Here is a 21,901-nt window from a genome sequence, read left to right as displayed (position 1 = left end):
CAAAGCATTTTTTTTGCAGAATTTTTGTAGTATTTCCAAAGTAGTATTTTTGGAATAAATATTTCATTAGTAGGGCAGAACGGCGGCGCAGTGGTTAGTGCGTGTGCGGCACAGTTCTGAGGTCATGAGATCGAGCCATCCTGTGTGGAATTTGCATGTTCTCCCCGTGCTTGCGTGCGTTTCCTCCAGGCACTCCTGTTTCCTCCCAACCAGTTCAGGGTGCCCCCTGCCCGAAGATAGTTGGGATGGGCTCCAGCACCCACGCGACCCTACTGAGGGTTAGCGGTCCAGTTAATGGATGGATGGATAATTCTGTCATCAAGTCATGTTTATTTGTGACGCCCTTAATCACAAAGAGTCTCAAAGGGCTGCACAGACCACAGACTATTGCAAACCACAGACTATTTGTAGACCATCCCCTGATCTAAAACCTACTTGAAGGCCAATATTACACAGATACACAGAAATTGTCAACATAAAATTTAGGTTGTTCATATGATACAGAATAGAAGTGCGTTTCAAGCTTAGATTTAAATATTTCCACTGAGAATACAGAAAATACTTTACTATTTTGATTTAAAGAAAGATGATATAAAGATTCTGATATATATGAAAAGATATTTACCCACGCAGTAGGCCAGCGCAGTGGTTAGCGCGTTTGCGGTTCTGAGGTCATGAGATCGAACCTCCGGTGCGGAGTTTGCATGTTATTCCCGTGCTTGCGTAGGGTTCCCCCGGGCACTCCGGTTTCCTCCCACATTCCAAAAACATGCATTTCAGGTAAATTGGCCGCTCCAAATTGTCCCTAGGTGTGAATGAGCGAGTGAGTTATCTGTCTCCGTGTGCCCTGCGACTAGCTGGCAACTGGTTTAGGGTGTCCCCTGCCCACTGCCCCAAGATAGCTGGGATGAGCTCCAGCACCCCCGCGACCCTACTGAGGATAAGCTGTGCAGATGATGGATGGATGGATGGATATTCACCTACGTTCAGTATCAGTCATTTTGAATCAAAATCGCAGCTTGTTAGGCGATACTCTTATGACTTTACTACACACATTTAAGTAGGCGACTTAAAACATCAAAATCTGCCTAAGCAAAGCACTGGTCTCTGCAACTGACTTAAATCATTTGCGCTGTTCTTTGTTCATTTGCTGTCACAGAAAGGAAGAATGGTGGAGGGCCAAACCAACTTCAAATTTGGGAGGGGAGAATTCCCCCAGATGGTAAAACTCACCTTATCTTTTGCGCTAAATGCGGCCAAATAGCTGACTAGAGAATGGATGCATGAGTACGTTTGGATAGTGCAAGATACAGATACATTTTCAAACTATTTTTCACATCCACCCAGCCCAAACTCCACCTTGACATGAGCCCACCCCTTCGGGAATTCTCCCATTCCTCCCGATTAGCCACTCCAAGATTGGGCTCTGGAGTGATCACCAAAGTGTCTCATAAAAAATCCGTGAAGAAAACTCCAGCTGAAAACAGGGCCCACTCTGGCCCTGCCAATCATAGCTTGTAAAACAGGTAATGTTTCCCAAGGTCCACTAGCAGGTGCTGACCCTAAAGATGTATAAAATACAAGATACGACACGCCCCTTTGAGTGGCGTGCCTACTGCGAGCCTTATCTAGTTGGGTCAAACTATGAAAATCCTACAAAACATGTGGATTAAGAGAAAAAAAAGTGCCATCTCACTGTGCTGCCTATAAAATAACCTTTATTGGTAAAAATGTATTTACATACATTTTTTTAATTTTATCTTTTTTGAGAGCTTTACCGCTATATCCTTTGGCGACTTTCTCCGAAAGGAAATTGGCACACGAAAAAGACATGCTATTAATTATGTCTAAAGAGATGCGATCAAAACTACATTGATGCAGAATACAGGTATAACCAGGGGTGTAGAATCGGGTGCCACATGGTGAGGGCTGCATGTGCAAACTGGACCGAGCTGATGGCAAAAGGCGGTGAGTGGTCACTGGAGGTAGCCTTTGGAACTGTTCGAAAAAAATCAGATTTCCTTCATGAAAACAGCAATAAAGACGTGTGTATCAATATTCTTGTTTGTAGAAGTACTCCTATAAAGAGGTATGTGCATTCCTGCACACGGGCAGGTGTCGCAGCTGAGGGCACACAGCCTGGCATTGTCAACAAATGTTAAGAGTTGTCGAAATCTGAAGCCCGCCCTCCTGCTCAGCGTCTTTCGACGCCGTTCCGCCTTGCCGGTCGGGTTCTGGCGCCGGACCAAGAGCCAGGACTGTCGAGACTTGTGCGGAACGTAATAGATCACAGTGAACACAGCTCTTGGCGAGGTATGAGACACCGTGGAGTTGTGATCAAGGCATCGGAAGAGATGGATGTCAGTATGGATAATTAATTTGCACATGTATTAAAAATCATTTTAGGTTATTAATCCCGGAAAAAAGAGCCATGCACTTTTTTGTCATCATCTCTCTCCAGGCTATAGCCGCCTGCATTCCCAATTCGCTCACCTTAATCGATATCATGTTAACAAAAAGAAAAACCAAACAACGTGGTAGGAAAAACCTCATTAATTAGAACAAAATATTGATATGAATAATGAAGAAAAATATATGAATCACTATATAAATGTCTCATCTCATCTCATTAGCCGTACCACTTATCCTCATTAGGGTCACGGGGGGCTGGAGCCCATCCCAGCCATCTCCAGGCAGTGGGCAGGGGACACCCTGAACTGGTTGCCAGCCAATCGCAGGGGACACAGGGACAGACAACTCATTCGCTCATTCACACCTAGGGACAATTTGGACCGGCCAATTCACCTGAAATGCGTGTTTTTGGAATGTGGGAGGAAACCGGAGTGCCCGGAGGAAACCCACGCAAGCACGGGGAGAACATACAAACTCCGCACAGGAAGTCTGGAGCTGGATTTGAACCCACGACAGGTTCCCATGACATGAACTGTGCCGCACAAGCGCTAACCACTGCGCTGCCGTGCTGCCCACTATATGAATGTGCGTCAGGAAATTTGTATTTATTTTACATAACATAAAGCTCACCTAGAGAGAGCTGACTGATGATTGACCGCCATCTTGGTGCCAAAAACTCGGCTGATCAATGGAAGAAAGCAAAGACACTTAAAAACGGCATTTTTTTTTTTTTTGCCAAATCCCTAGTGGTCTACTGATTACACAGTGGATTTGGGTTTATTATTATGATTGTAATTATTATAAATATTTTATAAAGGTAGCCGACCACAGGTTTAGAAACATCACAGTTGTACGGTTGCCGCCTATTTCATTCTTTATTTGGTCTTTTAAATTGTAAACACCATATAACAATTTTTGTATGGGGAAAAAAAATTACTTTTTTTTTGAAGACTGATCCATTCTTGACCATTTCAGCTCCGATTCAGATCGTCTTGACCACTGATAGCAGACGACATCATTACTAGTCGCGGTATTCCAGTCTGTCCTGCAGTGATTCAATCGTTGCTGCGTTGCGTCTATAAAGGTTATCACTTAATAAGGGCAAATGCAATCATTAATAAGGGGTGCAAATGTGGTAGGTTGGCAGATAGTATCATGTGGTTTCAGTTGGGAGACACTGCATATCAGAATTAACTGCGTTCCGGTAGAAAAATAAACTTGAAAGGAAATGAGCCCCAAATTGCATACCTGTATTACAGTAAAAGCCAGAGATCGAGTTGCACTAAAAGCTAGCACTCATCCATCCTGTCCAGAAACCTTATTGGACTTTGGACAAGTGAGCAACAACTTCTACCGATAGACGAGCATGGGCACGCCTCGGCATGCTCGAGTTGCACGTAACGCAACACCGGTGTTGAAGGGTCCAAATGGCGTCATCAAAGAAGACCCCTAGCTTGAAATGATTTCAACAATTATCGGCACGCTTAATTTGGCGCCAATGGCTAAGACCACTTTTCTCGTGGGCCCAGCATGCCGGCCATGTTTGATTTGTCTCTCATGACTCTCCGCAGACGCTTTTACGTTAAGTCAGAGGAAGTGAGGCGAAACGAGGCGCACTTTACACGGCAAAATGGTTTTCAGCGCGGCATTCACGTCACCCCCTTTAGTTTCCCCGCCGAGCGTTGGCAAGAAGCGACGGACACACAGGGTTTGTATGTGTTTTAATGGCCAAATCCAAGCACTTTAAAGGACTTTCAAAGTAGAGGTAATATCTTAAGCCCAAGCCTGGAATCCGGGTCAAGTTGGGCCTAAAATGTCAATCATTACGCTCTGGTTCGGGCCGGGCTTCACTCTTGCTGACTTTTTAAAAAAAATTTAACACTCTACGGCACTGTCAGACATTGAATTGGGCGCGCTTGGATTCAGCCAAAACCAGCCTTTCTTCCACGTCCCAAGTTCTCACAAACAAAAACTGAAATTTCAAAATCAGCATTTTTCAAGACACATGTTTCATAGATCTCCAGTAAATTGCGAGAATATTTGTTTTCGAGACAAATCTTTCCCAAGATAGGTGTTTGGTAAAATAATTATAATATGTAGCCGACTGTAGATTTTCAGTCGCAGGAAGTTCTTCCCAATTCAATTTACCACTGGAAAACGAGTCATTATTTTTGCATGGTCCACAATAAATTTCCATTACACGATCCTTTCACTAATACTTGGGCTGCAAAAAAAATAAAATAAATAAATAAATTAAAAAAAAAAAAAAAAAAAAAAAAAAAAAAAAAAAATCGATAAAATTAATTATTATAACCGTTGGCAACAAATGCAATCATTGTTTTGTGTAGAGCGATTAATAGGGAAAAAAGTATTTGCGGGTATTAAGAATACATTTGTATGTATTTTTGATTATTGTTAAGCTAATTGACACTTTTTTCTCATCGATTTATGTTATAGAATATTCTGTGCACTATTTATCCGTTAAAATTTATTTTGATATTTGAAATAAAGAGAATTTTTTTCAAAAATCTGATTAATCAAAACAATCGACAGATTCATTGATTATTAAAATAATCGTGAGTTGCAGCACTAAATAACACACTGAAATTCATAGTGCCAACAGAGAGAAGTGTCAGTGGCATTTTTAGGCAGATTGTTAAGAAACATCGCAACAATTTAAATCCTTAAAATACAGCATTAAAATTCAAGCAATTTCAAAGATTGTAAGCACCCGTACAATCCCTGCAAGCAAACTTTGTTGCCTGTCAATTCATCCATAAACAAAATTTTAAAATATTTATACATTCCCCAGGCCTACTTAATAGTGAGGCATAATTTATGGTTTCATGGAAGTAATTTTTGTGTTTGTTTCAAATGAAAAAATATCTAAATTGAATACTGGGCGAACAAATCTACAGCTAGTTTTGTAGCATGTTTTTCTTAGGTTGAAGATGACTTCGTTCATAAAAACCAATCTACTCTGAGAAGCATGTTTACTCACGTCAACGGGGAAGGAATTTAGTAAGGACAGGCTATATTAAAAATGTGTTAGTCTTTGAAAACTACAAAATCATCTTTCATAGATCAGTAAAGCATCTTTTATTTCCAACAATCCAAAAAATGAAGCTTCTGTAATGTTCAAATACATTGAGATACACCCACATAAAGCAAAACGTAGGGAACCAAAATTTGAGTCACATTGCCCATTAAATCCTGATGTAGAAGTGTTAAAAGAAATTATCTGATTTGCGTACTGCATTCTAATAGTTATATAATGGAGAGAACAGAAACTATTTCATCAAAATGCTATACAAGCTCTTTTATGTACGTATTCATATTAAACCGCAACAATATTGATGCACAGATGGACTTGAGAAAATGTTCACTTTATCAAAGTGCACTACGCAAATCAGTGTTTCTGGCAGAGGGATTAAAATGGTGATAATGAGATAAGCTCGAATGCTTTTTCAAATGTCATCTGCACCACTGATGGTTTACTGTTAAAGTGTTGGCGCTTTCAACACAACTACGTGGTTTCAATTTCCACTGCATACAATGTTTAGCGATTTATCGACTGACTATATAATAAGCCCAACAGTACTGTAGTCTCAATTTCATGCGCCTTATGTATGAAAAATATACAAATAAACTTTGTTTTCAGGGGGTGCGCCTTATAATCCAGTGCAACCTTATTGTGTGAAAAATAGTGTAGTGTAGGTAAATTAAATGGCTTCCATGTGAAGGACCTTCATGGATTCGGAAATCATTGAGCTGGTGTCGATTTGCCCGTAAACACCCACTAAGAACGCCTTGTGGAGCAAGATGTCCGCATGCTCTGTATAGGAGAGGAAGAAAAGAATCCACCCGTCACATTGCTAAACTTGAGTGTTTGGCGTATTCCTGGATGGTTGTGATTTTACCTTGACAAAGTAGTACGTACTCCGGGAGGTTCCTCAAAGCCGCCTGCACAACGTCAAAGTCGCTACTGCCCATGCAGTACATGAACGTCGGCAGGAAGTCGGTCGCCAGCCTACAGGAAGGACGAGCAAGTCAGGGCAAACGGCACATTAGCACAATGGCGCCTTTGAATATAAAGATTTTGATATACGGGTTTAATCCACAGCAAAAGTCTTGCTCGCTATACAAAGAAAAGTCCAGTTCACGAGAACTCCCAGCAACTTCCACTAAAGACTGCTCAAAATGGCACACTGTCATCATCAGTTACTTCCAGTTTGCGCATGCAGACTACTTCAGAAAAAAGTGCTGTATTTTCTTGTGAGTGTGTGTATGTTTCATTTAAAGTTAGAGTAATAGTAAGTGTACAGTAAGTACTTCTGTATCACGTTTCTCGAACTCAAACCTGTCAACGTCTGCCAATCGCTCCACTTTTTAAACTCATTCAATGCCATAATGTATAAATACATTTTCAGAAGAATTGTCCGTGAGTGCCAAAACATAAAAATGCTTTTTGTTTTATTAAAAGAAAAAAAGAAAAACGAAAAACTATTATAAAGGGTTTGGCGCAGCACATTGGTAGTTATAGTGGAACCTCGGTTTTCGAACAAATCAGAGTCCGAACAAAAAATTTGAGAAATTCTTGCTTCGTAGTTCGAACAAAAATCGGAGTTCGAACATCGGTACGACAGCTATGGCTAACTGTAGTGCAGTGGTACCGTCTAGGGGTGGATGTTTCACATCACATTTTTTTTACTCCTTTTAATTTTCTCAGGTGCAGTTGCACCTCCACTACACTAGGGAACGTCCGAGATTAAACAAATGTGTAGCAAATGGGCCGAGTTACAGAATTTCGTCGAACTCCACCACCCCGATGAAGCTGCAGCCACCAGTCATCAATGACTTTAACGACACTGTCATGAACCACATCCGAAAAGTGCTAAAAAGAATGCAGAAGCAAGTGTCATTGGATAGATATTTTAAGAGAAAAGAACATCCTGTAGCCGAGTCATTCGTAGCAAAGAGATTTGAACGTGTGAGCACCCCTCAGACAGAAGAGCTCCCCGAAGTTTTTATGGAAGGGGACTCTCCTTGCAAACAATAATTTTCCTTCCTTCTCCACCGTCCATTGGTGTCTGCTACCAGTGACCGAGACGATCTGGATCAGAACCAAGATGGTCATGGCGAGATTTGACTTTTTTTTTTTAAATATTCTTGTATAAAAAGTGTTATATGGCTCTCATATAGGTTGACAGGTATGAGATCTCCGTAACTCAGACCTCTCATCAGATCCACCCACCCATCCCCCGCACCATGCACACACATTTGTTACGGTGGCTCTCTCAAAATGGTAAGTTCTCATAAAAAACTCGCATTCTATTTCATTAATATTACTTTATTTCGTATGTTTAATTATTATTTAAATGTGTTTATATCAGGGAGAGGTGAAATTCGGGCTGGATCGGGCCCAAGATCTTACCTCAAACGTGGATGCTAATGGGAAGATGGGAGCAGGCCAATTAATTTGTAATTATTACATAACAAAAGATTACACAAGCAAATTCACCCTACGAGCATGATTCTGGAACAAATGAAGCTGGTATGAAGAGGTACCCACTCCCTTATGCCCTGTCAAATTTCGGGTGAATGTCATGCAAAATTACCGGGGATTATTTTGGATGCAGCGCAGCGCCAGGCTGAATGCAATGTTCCGACACAACTCTTCTGAGGATGTCATGAGTCTCTGCAGGTCATTCTGGGAAAAAAATTAAACATGTTTGACATTTGATTTGAGTGCAACAACTGTTCTTGTGTTCATCACACACTAATGCAGATTGCCTTCAATTTCAGTTGGATGTAAAAAAAATAACCTGACTACTGCCATGTCTGTCAAGCACGGCCTCACAGTCTTTAAAATCTCAGCTAAAGCCTTCAATATTATGCTCTCAAGGTCTGCAATTGATATATTTATAATGTCTGTATATTTTAATTAAACTTTATTGCATTTTCAGGAATTACTTCTGGTAAAGATCTTTGGAAATACTCATTTAAGAAAAGCTAAATTAATTTGAAAAGTGTTGCTCACCACTAAAAGATAATTTTACAAGCTTAAAGAAATACAGTTGTTTGCCATGAGTTTGTTTAATATATAGATATAAATATATATTATTTTATTGGTTTGGTGACAATTTTGTCTCAGGTACAGCTTAAGTGTGTCTTCCCTCACTAAAGAATATGTTTTTCATGAAGCATTAATGTGTAATCCGCTCACAGCTGACACGGTCACATTTTTCTATACTTGCTATTTGTTTATTAATTACATAACTTGCTGTAAAAAAAACAAAAAAGAATTCAGAGTTAAGCCCTTTGGAGTTATTAAATGCATATTACGCAACTCAACCTTACTGTAGAATATGCTATATGGACAACATACAGCACAGATGATGTTCATTCATATCATCAAATTGAGTCCCTAAAAAGGGACTGAAAATATCATTTTGCTCTATTGACAAGTGTTTCAAAACCAGATTGAATGGTCTATTTATAGAAACATTTATAGATTATATACATGTAGATGACTTAATAAATCCATCATTGCAACTATTCTAATTATACCTATCACCATTTTTGTCATTTAAGTTTAGCATGAATGTAATGTTGACAATGAAAACGGTCCCCCCCAAAAAATTATCTTTTTCAAATAGAAGCTACTGTATGGGAAAAATTGGATGCCCTATATTATCTTTTGTATTGCGAAGGTATCTGATTTGATGGGGGGAAAAAAATCTCACCAATAATTGTTTTTCCTCCAAACCCCACCAGGTTTTTCCCTCTAACCCAATACGGCCCGTGATTTAAAAAGTTTGCCCACCACTGGGTTAGAACGATGTCTTATTTGATTGGCGACTCACAATAAAATATTGAATAATCTCAGGGCTCCTTCTGGATTTTTCTTCCACCTCCGACAACACTTCCAAAACATCTGAAAAGGAAAAAAATGCAAAAACAGCCTTGTGTGAAGCAGCGTTACTAGAGGGCATGTGAAACTGCCAAGTCAGCCTCACCCTCCGTTGCCTCTCCCCTTGAAATCTTCCTCAGATATGTCGTCATGTCGGCACTGCTCAGCGGAACCGAAGCGGATATGTTGACCAGAGGGAGGGAACCGGCCGCCATCTCATCTAAAGAAGATGAATAATGAAAACAGTTATCTGCGAGGTCATGGGATTCGTTATGAAATAAGAGTTATTTTCAAATCATACCATCTCCGTCTTCAGTAGAAATCTCTGTGGATGAGCTTTTTACTGGAAGAGTGAGTCCGGCCAGTAGAGACTTTAACGGCACCAGGTCTGGATTTTCAGCACTCATTGTCCTGGAAGTGACACAGATAAATAGAGGGGGGCAAATATACACAGATTTTCCATTTCAACTGTCGAAATACATGAACAGTTAACCCTCAATTATGCCAGGGGTTTCTATCTCAAGAGAACCCAGGACAGGCAAAATCTGTGGAGTAGAAACTTCTTCTCTTGTTACAATTAAATACTTTATTGAACATTAAATCAAAGAACAAGTTTCATGAACAGGCGTGAAAACTTGTCAGGTGAGAAGTGTGTGGAGGAAAAAACGTATTTATTTGTGGAGAAAGGGGCACCCCTATTTTTTTTTTTTTTAATCCGTATACAATTTTGTTTGTCGATGAATCCGAGCGGCCTTGATTCAAAACATACTATGAAGACAATGCCAATACAAAATTGACAACTTCTTTATTTAATGTACTTCAAAGTCCAAATTATCATCAGATACACCTTAGAATTGTTTTCGTGTTTTTTGGGTTTATATATTTCTGGAAAACTTTGTTTTCTCCATTCTCAAACATTTCTACATCACACACAAATGAACACAGTACTCCTGCCCGTGCGAACTACACCGATTTTAATTCAAACGCACCACCACAAACCTCCAATTCACTCTGGTAAATCACACAGTAGACCCACCCCACCTGAGATTTTCTCTTTGGATCTATACTATTGCAGAGTTAACCCTTTTTGACTTAAAAATTGTGACTTTCTCCTAAAGGGGAGAGGTTATCATGTCTTCATTAAAAAAAAAAAAAAAAAGTACTCTATACCAGTGGTAGGCAACCTTTTCTGTGCCACAGACCAGATTAACGCCTGACTCAGCGCAATATTATTAGAAGCAATAATAATAATAATAATAATAATAAGCCCAAATCCAATGTGTAATCACTAGACAATTAATGGTCTAGATGACAAAGGAAAAGGCATTAGAATTTATTGCATCATTCCACTACTTTTACGCATTGAACCGTTCGATTTGACTGAAAATTTTACCAAAATGCTTCATTACAACGTTGTACAACGTGGCATCATGAGTAAAAATAGTGTGATGGTGAAATAATAATAATAATAATAACTTTTCCTAAGTCCTATGCAATCCTAATGGCCTAATAAGAAGGATTCGGCTTTCTAACTGTTGCGATCCGTTGAGCGAATGAGTTTAGCAATATTTGTCAACTTATCAAACTTTGCTCAATTACGGGGATAATACCAAAATACCTTAGTAAAACATCACGCGCACCCAAACTTTGAAGTTTTTTGGGGTGAAATACATTTTTAGTATAATTATTAATTCAGTATAAGCGATGTTTTTTTAAATTTATTTCTGTGTGGCAGTGTACCAAACGACCCACAGACCTGCACTAGTCAGCAGCCCGGTTGTTGCCGACCACTGCTCAATACAGTCAACATTTGTTGATTTGTTTACCAATAATTACTCTCTTAGGATGTCTTGACCAATCATAATGCAGAACACATTGCATGATGAAAATACTGTGGGAGGTGAACTCAACATTAGCCTCTATGACTTACTGCAATATATCTGAGTGTCTCTGCAGGTACGGGATGGCGACAGCGGCGTCATAGGTAATGTACTTTTGCGTAAACTGTAGGAATTTGTTAATGAAGACCAGTGGGGAACGGCTCCTCTGAAAGTTCTAAAGAACAGAAAGAAGAGATGTTAAATAACTGTCACAGGGAAGCAGCGGTAAGGTCAGTTATAAAATGTCAATCATTATGTTTGAGTAGGGTTGGGCTCCTCTCTCGCTGCCTTTTTTCTTTTTTTAATCCACCTGTCATTGTTCTTCTCTGCTTCACCCCAGATTGTTTTTTTACCGGCCACAGCCCGCATTGGCCTATAAGGGCCTGTTTGATAAAACGGATATCGCTTCATTAAGCTCCAGATATCTTAAGCCAGTAGTATCCAATTCAAATGATGATTGACACATAGCCAATGAAATTCTCAAAAGAACGATGCGCAGGTGTTTGGAAGGTATTTAAATTAGATTCCAAAACAAACATGCGTAACGCAACTCGTGATTCATATTTACAGACCATTATTACGCTCAAGTGTGCACAATCATTGATACATTTCTGGAAAGAGAAGTCAAACATTTACAAATAATGTCTAAAAAATTGGCCAAAATAAAATACACAGTTGCAAAGGTTTTAGCTGTAAACTTGTGAATTTCCCTGCGGGGATGAAGTATCTATCTATCTATCTATCTCAGAATGGCTACATTAGGAAACAAACCCACCCATACATAAATGTGTAAAATACAATGTTAAGGTTTTCAGATTTTTATCAAATTTGACAAAGCACCAGGAAAGGCTTTCAAAGAGACCAAAACCGTCCGTATTCTCCAAACGTTTCAAGAACAGCATTTAATTTACTTAAGGTACATCTTGAATTAAGATTTTAGGCTAATTTTACAGGACCGTGAAGGGGTCAAGTTATTTGGCCAGGCTCGGGCGGGCTTTAATACCCCTGGACCTGAGTCGGGCTGAATTTTTTTAAACCTATTCTGATCTCTGAAGGGAAGTGAAAGGCGTGCCTATAATGACAGTGTGCTACTAACCTTGAGGACTTTCATGAAAGATAGGAGACAGTCTTGAAGCGCCCTCTGGTGGTCGACGTGAAAGACAAGGGGTTGCAGGAGTTCCATGATCGCCAGCACGTTGCTGAAAAACATCATGTGGTTCTGCTGCCGGAACTCGCGAAAGTTAAGGTGGATGCGGCCGTGAAGGAGGCCTGCGATCATGGGCAGGTGCCTGGAAAGACAGACTTAATGCTCAGAACTCAACAAATTAACAATGTTGAGTGTTTCTCACCTGAGCAGGAGAACTGGATGTGAGACTGCCAGTTTGCGACATGCAAGGTTAGCATCAGAAATGCGTCCCTCAGCTGATTTTTTTTCCGTGACATCCGCGAGCAGAGTGACTAGACGGTGGACGAGCATGTCAAGCTGCCAAAACAGTACAATCATTATTTTGGTTTAAATGCACAGGTCACGCATTTCTCATTCGTGACTGCTTGACATCAGATACCTCATTGGATACCAAATCATGCTACAGTACTAGTCTGTGCATTTGATAGTAAATTGGGCCAAAAAAGGAAACTTGAGATGTTCTTCAATTTAATTCCTCTATTCAAAACGATGTATGATGTATGTAGTTATATTTAAAAAAGTTGTAACAAATTCAAAACAGGGTGCAGAGAGCCCTTGTTTTTCACGGTTAATGGGAACCACTCACGAAAAGTGTAAATCCAGAAGGAGTGTCACACTTTTTTGGCGTCAGAGGGAGAGTGCAAAAGAGAGAAACAGAGAACAAGATGTTTTTGTTTTTTGGGGGCACCTTGATTAAAAGCCTCGTCGACTGAGAGCGAGAGAGCTATGGATCGTTTAGACAGCATGATGAATGAAGCAGGACACAAATTCTTCTCAGCAAGATGAAGAAGGAATGCAGAGCAGGTGTACTGTCACAGTACAGACGCCTCCCGACTTACGTACATTCGACTTATGGATTCGGGCATGTACAATTTTTTTTCCCGGGGTGTCGGAAATTATTATGCACCTTTTTACGAGTACAGGACATTACTATAGTGCATCTTTCCGCCGCTACCGGCATGTGGCGTTGTTTGAGGTCCCCCAGCATCGACCCGGAAGTGAAAAAAATCGTCTTCCTCCCCCTAATTCATATGTAAACATCTCTCCTTCACCTGCTTGTAATCCCACCGCTGCCACTAATATAGCGTGTCATTTTGATTGGGTAACAGATTGCTCCTCCTTCATGAAAAAAAAAACCTCATAAACACTTACGGTCCCTTTGTAAACACAGCGAACTCTCTCCAAAACTAAACTCTTGCCCTCGCCTATACTCTCGCACCAACTATCGCGACATTCGTCGTGTTACCAACATCTTTCATGCACACCTCACATCCTCCAGCACGCTAAGAAATTTGACATTTTTTTTGTTTAATATCGCGTGCATCCATTCAATATGGTTGGTGTAAATGGTAAAGAAGAGGCGAGCCGTTTCTTTTGAAGCAAAAGTGGAATAAGAAAGCTTGTTACGTCAGAGAAAATGTTCGTAACGCTTTTTTTGGCCACATTTTACCACGGAGGAAGACCTCCTAAAGCGCATCCTCTAAAACCCCACTTTATTTATCTTTACAGAGCATATTATTTTATGAAAGGTTTATTTTTTAGTACAAAAAAATAGAGGTTACTTATACAAACCTTAAACATACTCATATAAACCCTAAACATACATTCCATACAAAATATAGCACTAAAGCAACTAACGGACAAATGTAATTTACGAACGATCGTAGGTCGGGCAGCGTCTGCACAGTATGAAAAACGCGATGATATAATCAATTGGCATAGGAGATCCCAAAAGGTGCTGGCCAATTGACTTGAATTTTGGCTGTCAGAAACGTCCTTCGTGGTGCAGGAAACATCTGTTGTTGTTGATTTATTTTAATTCAATCTTTTTTTAAATGTAATATTTTTTCCCGTGAATGAGTGAACCAGCGATAACTGAAACGCGAAGTACCGAGAGGTCTCTTTATATCTTTTTGCGATGAGGTACTGAGCAGACCACAATACAATTGAAGCAAATTGATCAACAACAATAAAGCAACAATTCCAAATGTGAGAATAATGGGCCAAAAGATGGATATGATAGTGCAGGGGTTGAAAACATATGGCTTGCGAGCCAGGTATGGCTCTTTTCATGAATACATCAGGCTGGGAAACAAATTGGGAACAGTCTTATTCTCTTCTGTTTCGAAGAGACACAGAAAATACGGGGTTCAGTCGGGAATGTATAAAGAGTGCAACAACTTGAGTTTACAGCGGACAACAGCACATTTTTTCAAGCGTAGTTAGGGCAAGTTATGAAAAAAAATCAAGAAGAGATTTTAAATATGTTAAAGATTTGCATCCCTAAAAAGGAATGGAGGATGAATAATGATTACTCAATTCCCAAGCCTTCAACCATGACCACGTCATGTAGCTGAAGGTAAAAACATCCGTATCCATCTCAATTGCAGTACAGTATTTTGTGACATTTTTACAGAAGAACTCTGCTAACATGTTGTTTTGAAAATATTATTTACGACAAAATTGACATGCAAAATGAGCCTCAACGTTCTGAACTGCAAAAGGGAGACTAGTTTTAAATAGGATATTTGTTGTTATGAGAAAAAGGCTCTGGCATTATTATCTCATAGATTTTATAAAATCATCAAACGTCACGTAGTGAAATAAAATGCGCTGAAGAATTGGATTTTGTCTGGAGGGCGGGTTTGGCAGTTTTGTTGAATTTTGTCTTAAAATCTTAAGTGTGTAAGATGCGTTCATTTGAGTCAAAAAGGTTCCCAACCACTGTAATATTGGCTTTACAGGAGATATATGTGATATCATTTACTATGCTCTCACAATTGGGTGGTAAAAAAAGGCCTCACCTTGCAGGTGCTGCCATCCGCTGTCCCCCCACTGCTCAGAGTGCCCTCAGGCAAGGCAACATGCTGAATGACCTCAGGGAAGTGGAGGTAGATCTGAAGTAATAGGTTCTGGCAGCGCTTACTCATGGCACTGAGGGTGGGACAAAACTGTTAGCCAAACACAAAATGACCACCACTAAACCCTTAAAAAATAAAAAACTTAACGATTGTTTTTAATGTTTTAATTTAAAACATTTTTTCCAGTTCACAGATCTTAGATGGCATTCCTTTTCTGTGTCCGTTAAAAAGGGGCAATAATTAGTTTACCATATTTTTCACTTTAAGCACAACTGGATTATAAGGCGTACCCCCCAAAAATAGTATTTTGTGATATTTATTTTCGTATGTAAAGCACAAAGGAGCATTAGGTGCAAAGTCTTCACAAAGCGCACGAGATTCTGAACTGATTGAAAATAAAGGCATTGAGAAGTAATTTGGTCATGCTGCATGCATTCAAAACGGTTGTCACTTTAATTGCTTAGCTTGAGCTGGGAAAAGTGAAACACCATTTGATGCTGATTTTTAATCACTTTCTATTTTCTTAATTCTCTAACAAAACTTGTAACCGTGATTAAAAAGGGTTATAATGAGATAAGACTAATTGGATAATGCCTTTTCATGTGTCATCTGTATCCCTTGTCATTTAGTGGCTAGGCTCTGGCGCTCTCCCTGCCGTGATCTGGGATCAATTTGCATTGCTAATTTGGCACCCTTTTTAAAAGCAATGTTATAAATCATCCATCACTATCTGCCTGCCGGTAAGCATTCAGTGCTTATACCATTTCTATCCGGTTCGCTCTTTGTTGCCACCTTTGTGCTCATCGATAAAATGTATTGAATGATCAAGAACTGCACAAATACAGTAAGGCATTTTCAATTTTGGCCGCATGCACTGTAAAGCGCACTGGATTATAAGGCGCACTAAATATTCTGGCCAATTTGGAGTTTCTGCGTGCGCCTTAGAGTCCGGAAAATGTGCTACATTACCACATACGAAGAACCAGGGTTCATACCGCTTTTACATGGTCAAATTCAAGCACTTTCGAAGCCAGTTTTCCAATTTCTACAGTATCAGTAGGAAGTTCTTCCTATTATAATTCCCCACTGGGAATGCTACATTCAACTTTTGCATGGCCCATTACAAATGTCCATAATCGATACGTAATCCTTGCACTGATAATAGAAGTCTACCGATTATTGGCACTGATATTTGGGAAATTAACGGATATTGGTATCGGCATTTGTATTTATTCAATCAGCTTGTGAAATATATTTAAAGCTAGGTAAGAAGAACTGGCGAGAGGTTTGCTTAGAAACCTAGTTATTCCTTCACTTCACCCATTCTCCTCTCTTAGGTTAATTCAAGTCATGTTGGTTGTATTAAAATTCTTTTTAATTTATTTACCGTAGTAAAAAAGACACTAGGGAGCTATTTAAGTTTTATGTACCTCTATACCAGTTGCTGGCAAGCCTAATTTTATTTCCTGCACTGTTAGTTTTTGGTTTAAGTAAAAGGTTTGTCATGTTAGTTATGTTGAAATTATAATTTATTTACTGGAAAATGTTTCAGACAGCTATTAAATGCTTCATTTTAATTTATAACAAATGTTCTTTCGTTTTGCATTATTAAGAATTTCTTACGCCAATTTTTAAACTTTTAGAGCAAATGAATATAAGCCCCTATCGGCAGCTTCTTAATACTGGTAATCAGTATTGGTCCTGAAAAACCCATTGTCAGTCAATCCCTAACTAATCTATATTACATAGTGCCCTGTTTATGTGTATTATGCACCAATCCTCTGGGGAATGACCTGTAGGGGGCGATGACGCTTCATTAGATAATGCCATAAAAACTAATTCAAGTTGCCGCCAAAAACAAGGAAATACAATGGCAAAGCTGTATCTGTGTCATTTTAAGCAGTCTTGTTGATAAACATGGCAACAATTTCAAACATTTATAAGTGCTTCAACCCAAAATTCAAGCACTTTTTAATTGTTGAGAAGAAACATTAAAATCCAAGCATTTTAGGATTGTAAGCACTCGTACGAACCCTGAAGCAAATGAAGGCAACAACATTTGCCTTTACATATGCTGCACTTTCAAGAAAATCATCTTAAACCGGCCGGCCGCTCTCAAAGCAAGAGCTCAACTCTACTAACGAGACACTTCACTGCAGCCAAAGCGACCTTGAGCGCCTGCAAAGAAGCAATTGTTTGCCTCTGTGTAATTGGAATCAACAGCGACTTATCCAATAGTAGATACACTAAACACAAGGCTGAATGTATTTCGTGTTTGTGTGTGTTTATGTGGCTTGGGTTTTTACTAGCGCCGTATCAACCGCACTTAAGAAAAATACTGTAATTTGCCGGCTAATTTTATTTGACCTTGGCAACAGTTTCCTCATTAAAGTGCTTTTAATAAGTAGAAGACACGTTGGTGAAAAGGAGGGTTGGGCTCCACAAAGAGTTGCACCCTGATCTCTGACAGCGGCTCACAACACAGGCGAGTTTAGTGCTTGAGCCTTAATCCTCTCGGCTTCATTATAACAGCAGCGAGCTTTTAAAGAGATCACGGCGCCGACGACTTCTGCCGGTTTTAATTTCACACCAATAGACCTAATTATGGGGTCTTTTTTTTCCTTGTCTGCGGCATTGCTGCTTGACAGAGGAAAGGGCTGCAAAGTTCATCGGCAATGAGGAAGGAACATCGGGAACAATTTAGGCCAAGTTAATCAGCGGCCTGATAAAAAGCACTCGTTGGCTGGGCTAATTGGTGAAAACAACAATAGACGTCAGATAAAATTGAATACAGGAGCTGAATTATCAGTTATGATTTAACTGGCAGTGGCTGCCCCTACTCTTAAACATTGTGCTTATTTCATTGTGCATTTTCGGGGTCAAAAAAAAAATCTAAGAACATGTGAAATAAAGTTTATTTTCCTCAGGAGGAAAAAAGCTATACATTTTTTGAATGACTAGTGGTTAGGTTTCAATGCTCACCACCACGACGCGGGTTCTATTCCAATTTCATACGTTTTACAATTTTGGTCAGCAACAATTTTAACTGATCAATCATTGCACCAATATATACCATTAGTGTATAAAATGTGCAACAGTTATACACCGATAACTTATAACATAGTTATGTGCTCCATAGTCCATTGCACTTTATCTATGAAAAATATATGTTTGAAGGCTATTTTGGGGGATGCGCTTTATAGTTTGGAAAATACAGCAATGTCCTTCATATTCCTATTCATCTTGAAATAGACCAAAGAGTTCTTTCCCTCATCGTGTCCGTTTTCTCCATTCTCTAACATTCGTCTTTGGTATTGTAAACAAAAATAGTATGGCAATAAGATAAAATGGAATTCCTTTTTGTATGTTATCTATATAATTGGCAGTGTAGTGGTTAGGATTGAGTGCTATCCATGCGTTGCATATGTTTTGCGATTGTGGTCAGCAACAATTTATATCTGTTCAACCATTGCACAAATATGGTAGTATAACGTAAAACCTCATTAATAATGTGCACCTAAAAATAACACGGATAAATACGCTATTTCCGCCTGCTTAAACTACACTGATTTAAATTCAAAGGCACCGCCTTAAACACCCAGTTCACTCTGGGGAATCTTGCAACACCCCCTTCCCCTCCTTTAAACATTTATTCTTAGATATACTCAATTCACACAGGTCACCTTTTTGAGTTCAAATATTGCTAAAACATGCCTGCCTTTTGATTTTTACCACTTGTTCCACTTGCACTTCACAATACAGCTACATTTAGTGGCCAAAGAATAAAACGTGATGACTTGCAGTAAGGCAGGTGATTCAAACCTGTCTTCCCACTTCTTGCTGCAGCTGATAAGGTACTCAGAAACCCTTTTGATGTTGCTGAGGCTTCCATTGCAGTAGGAATGGAGCAACGGCAGCCGGGCCTGGGTGAGCGGGCAGGACGCCTCTTCCTCCTCCACGCTGCTCTTGCTCCGGCAGTTGAGCTCAGACTCTGACAAAATCAAATCTACCAGGCTGATGAGCTCGTCGGAGCTTAGTCGCATCACAAACTTTTCTGTTTTCTTCTGTTAGGACGCAAGTGAAAAAAAGGGAAAACAAATTTAATGTTTTGTTGCGGTGGCAACAAGTGGACTCTTCTACCATCACAACTGACTTGAGGGATCTTCTGGTCGTGACCTTGCCAGATGCGTGGGATATGGCTACACGCCCACAGGAAATCCAGAGCTGACGTTGGATCTAATCTGAAAGAAATTTGACAGAGTGTTCAAAATATACTAAAAATTATGTCATGTTATTATCGTATTCTCCGGACTGTAAGGCGCAACTAAAAACCCCAAATTGTGCAGAAATCTGAAAGTGCGCCTGTTAACCTAGCGCATAATATACCGCAGAACACAGTGGACAATATTGGAAATGCATACCGTAATTATAGGTATCCGTTAAGACATAAGCTTTTACAGCATACATTATTGATTGATCAATCGTCAGCGAGCCTAAATTGCAATACATTGCGTGCAACAGGATTTGAAACTGGGTTGTAACAGTGAGGGCGCACTTTACTACTGGAAAACCAGTGGTACAGACGACCTACAAAAAGGCATTAGACCTTATCTCATTATCACAACTTTTTTACTCACTGTGACAGCTACACTGATTGGCACCAAGAGTAAAAATAGTGTAATAATAAGATAAGCTATAATTACTTTTTATATGTAATCCGTACCGCTGGTCGGATAGTGGTAAAGTGTTGGCATCCTCATATCCGCCATCCAGGTCTGAATCCCATTGCAAACATTATTTTAGGATTTTAATCAGCGATACAGAGACATATCACTACTTCACACATATGTTGTTGCTGGTTTCATAAGGCATTGTGTTCTGCATTCTGATTGGCTAAACAAAGTAAGATCCTTCTGCCCCCCATTAACCGCAATAACCGAAATTATAATGTACTTATTGACTGATTATATATTGCATTATTATCTGCCATAAGTCCAAAAAGAGCACTACTATATGCTGTAAAGTGCAAAGAGCCCAATGATTCCAAGGTAGCTCTTACAATAGGTCTCAATTTAATTTGTCTTATAGTCTGGTGTGCCTCATGTATGAAAAATATATGTCAAAAGACTATTTCCTTGAGGTGCATAAAATAAGGTACGTGAACTGTACTTGTAGTTTTTTTGCTTGCTGAGCAAGGCGCTGATACACTGCAGGAGCGTGGACCAGTTGGATTGATGGGTGAGCAGGGCCAGAAGGTAAGGCCTATAGGCCGGACTGCCTCGCGCCTAACACACGGAAAGATGCATGAGGAATGTAAATGTGGTAGTGGGATTATTAAAGGAGAAGACTTTCACCTTGTTGACGGCGAGCAAAAGTTTCTGCTGAAGGTCAGGACACACGGACGTGACCTCGGGGTCCAGATACTCCAACCAATCTACCAGCAAACCCGAACTTAGACCACCGGACTTTGTCATTTCGGAACTGCTGGCAAAGAAGACGGATGATTAATGTTAAACAAGAGCCTCAGATTAGTTTATGTTCTGTCCTGTATATGAAAATGTGACTGACTGCAAGAGCTAAAATAATTGACTTTACTGCATAAAAATAGCAACTTCAGCAAAAAGCCATTGTGCTTTTAAGGAAGGGTGTGTATTCTTTGACCAGAACATATCACAGTAATGTGCAGTGCACCCGAAAACAAATGATAAAAACCACAAGGAATCTTACAAACTATGGAGACTCAATGTGAGCAAACTGCACCATTTTTCTTTGCTTTTTGCCAACCTTTTTGTGAAGAAATGAAGGAAAAAGAGAAAAAAGGTGAAAAGGTAGAGGAAAAGGTGAAAAAAATCAAAAAGAAAAGGAGCAAAATAATAAAGAAAGGAGGAAAAGGGGCTAAAAACAAGAAAAAAATAAGGAAAATAAGTAAAAAAGAAAATAAGTTATGCCTGCTTTAAAGTTTTCATGAATCTTGTTTTAGACCGATCGTAATGTTTCTCTGATCAGTATATTTTGAAACGGTTTTGAATCCCAAGAGTTAAAGCTTTCCAATAATACACGGTGTGGCTTATGAACAGCTGCACTCTGTGGTCCGAATTTTACGGTAATCAACAGACAACTGATGCATGCACCATTGAGTTATTCTCTGTCATATACAGTATGCATGATATCCAGGAAAAAATAATTTGCTGAACTCACTTTGCGTCCGTTTCTTTTTTTATGATCCGCTCCTCACTTTCTTGTAATAGCAGAGAAATAACCATGGCAACAGGTCCAGCAGTTCCAATCTGAGTGCTGACTGTCATCAACAGAGACAACAGCTCTTCCAAATATGGAGACTTCGACTCCATTAGACCTTTTAAAACTGAAAAAGAAAAAACAAAAAAATCAGACAACGCAAAATAAAAAAATATATATTGCCAAACTTCATCTAGTACCTTTTTCAATGAGTTCCGCCTCTGTGTTACACCTTTCTCCAGCCTTCAGCATTTCTATGATGGCTCTAAGTGGTACCTCTGTGTCGCTATGATACATCAGTGCCTCAGCTAAGTGGAGGAAGCCTGAACGTACTGAAGGGGAATAAAAGGAAAAAAATAAATACACATTTTTGGACTGTAAGGGCACCCAAAAACCCTGAATTGACCAGCAA

The 21,901-nt window shown here is 39.5% G+C and overlaps 1 protein-coding gene across 1 annotated transcript in view; it reads right to left on the bottom strand.

The window, feature by feature from the left end:
* Positions 1-5,496: 5,496 nt before the first annotated feature.
* Positions 5,497-21,901, bottom strand: part of ints1 (integrator complex subunit 1) — a 32,265-nt gene continuing 15,860 nt past the window's right edge. The window contains exons 33-48 of the mRNA XM_088329519.1: positions 21,690-21,821; positions 21,451-21,616; positions 20,607-20,736; positions 20,422-20,537; positions 19,406-19,493; positions 19,075-19,316; positions 15,196-15,325; positions 12,555-12,688; positions 12,302-12,494; positions 11,256-11,380; positions 9,627-9,736; positions 9,432-9,545; positions 9,279-9,349; positions 8,031-8,122; positions 6,333-6,442; positions 5,497-6,247 (exon numbers count right to left, since the gene is read on the bottom strand). Coding sequence (XP_088185645.1) covers positions 6,135-6,247; positions 6,333-6,442; positions 8,031-8,122; positions 9,279-9,349; positions 9,432-9,545; positions 9,627-9,736; positions 11,256-11,380; positions 12,302-12,494; positions 12,555-12,688; positions 15,196-15,325; positions 19,075-19,316; positions 19,406-19,493; positions 20,422-20,537; positions 20,607-20,736; positions 21,451-21,616; positions 21,690-21,821 — 2,066 coding nt within the window. The 3' untranslated portion in view covers positions 5,497-6,134. The remainder of the gene's footprint in view (positions 6,248-6,332; positions 6,443-8,030; positions 8,123-9,278; positions 9,350-9,431; positions 9,546-9,626; positions 9,737-11,255; positions 11,381-12,301; positions 12,495-12,554; positions 12,689-15,195; positions 15,326-19,074; positions 19,317-19,405; positions 19,494-20,421; positions 20,538-20,606; positions 20,737-21,450; positions 21,617-21,689; positions 21,822-21,901) is intronic.

Source organism: Urocampus carinirostris, chromosome 1 (assembly GCF_059441175.1).
Source record: "Urocampus carinirostris isolate Australia breed hairy pipefish chromosome 1, RoL_Ucar_1.0, whole genome shotgun sequence".
In the NCBI taxonomy this organism is placed as follows: domain Eukaryota; kingdom Metazoa; phylum Chordata; class Actinopteri; order Syngnathiformes; family Syngnathidae; genus Urocampus; species Urocampus carinirostris.
The sequence above is the reverse complement of the archived record's forward strand: the minus strand, read 5'-3'. Positions and strand labels throughout refer to the sequence as shown.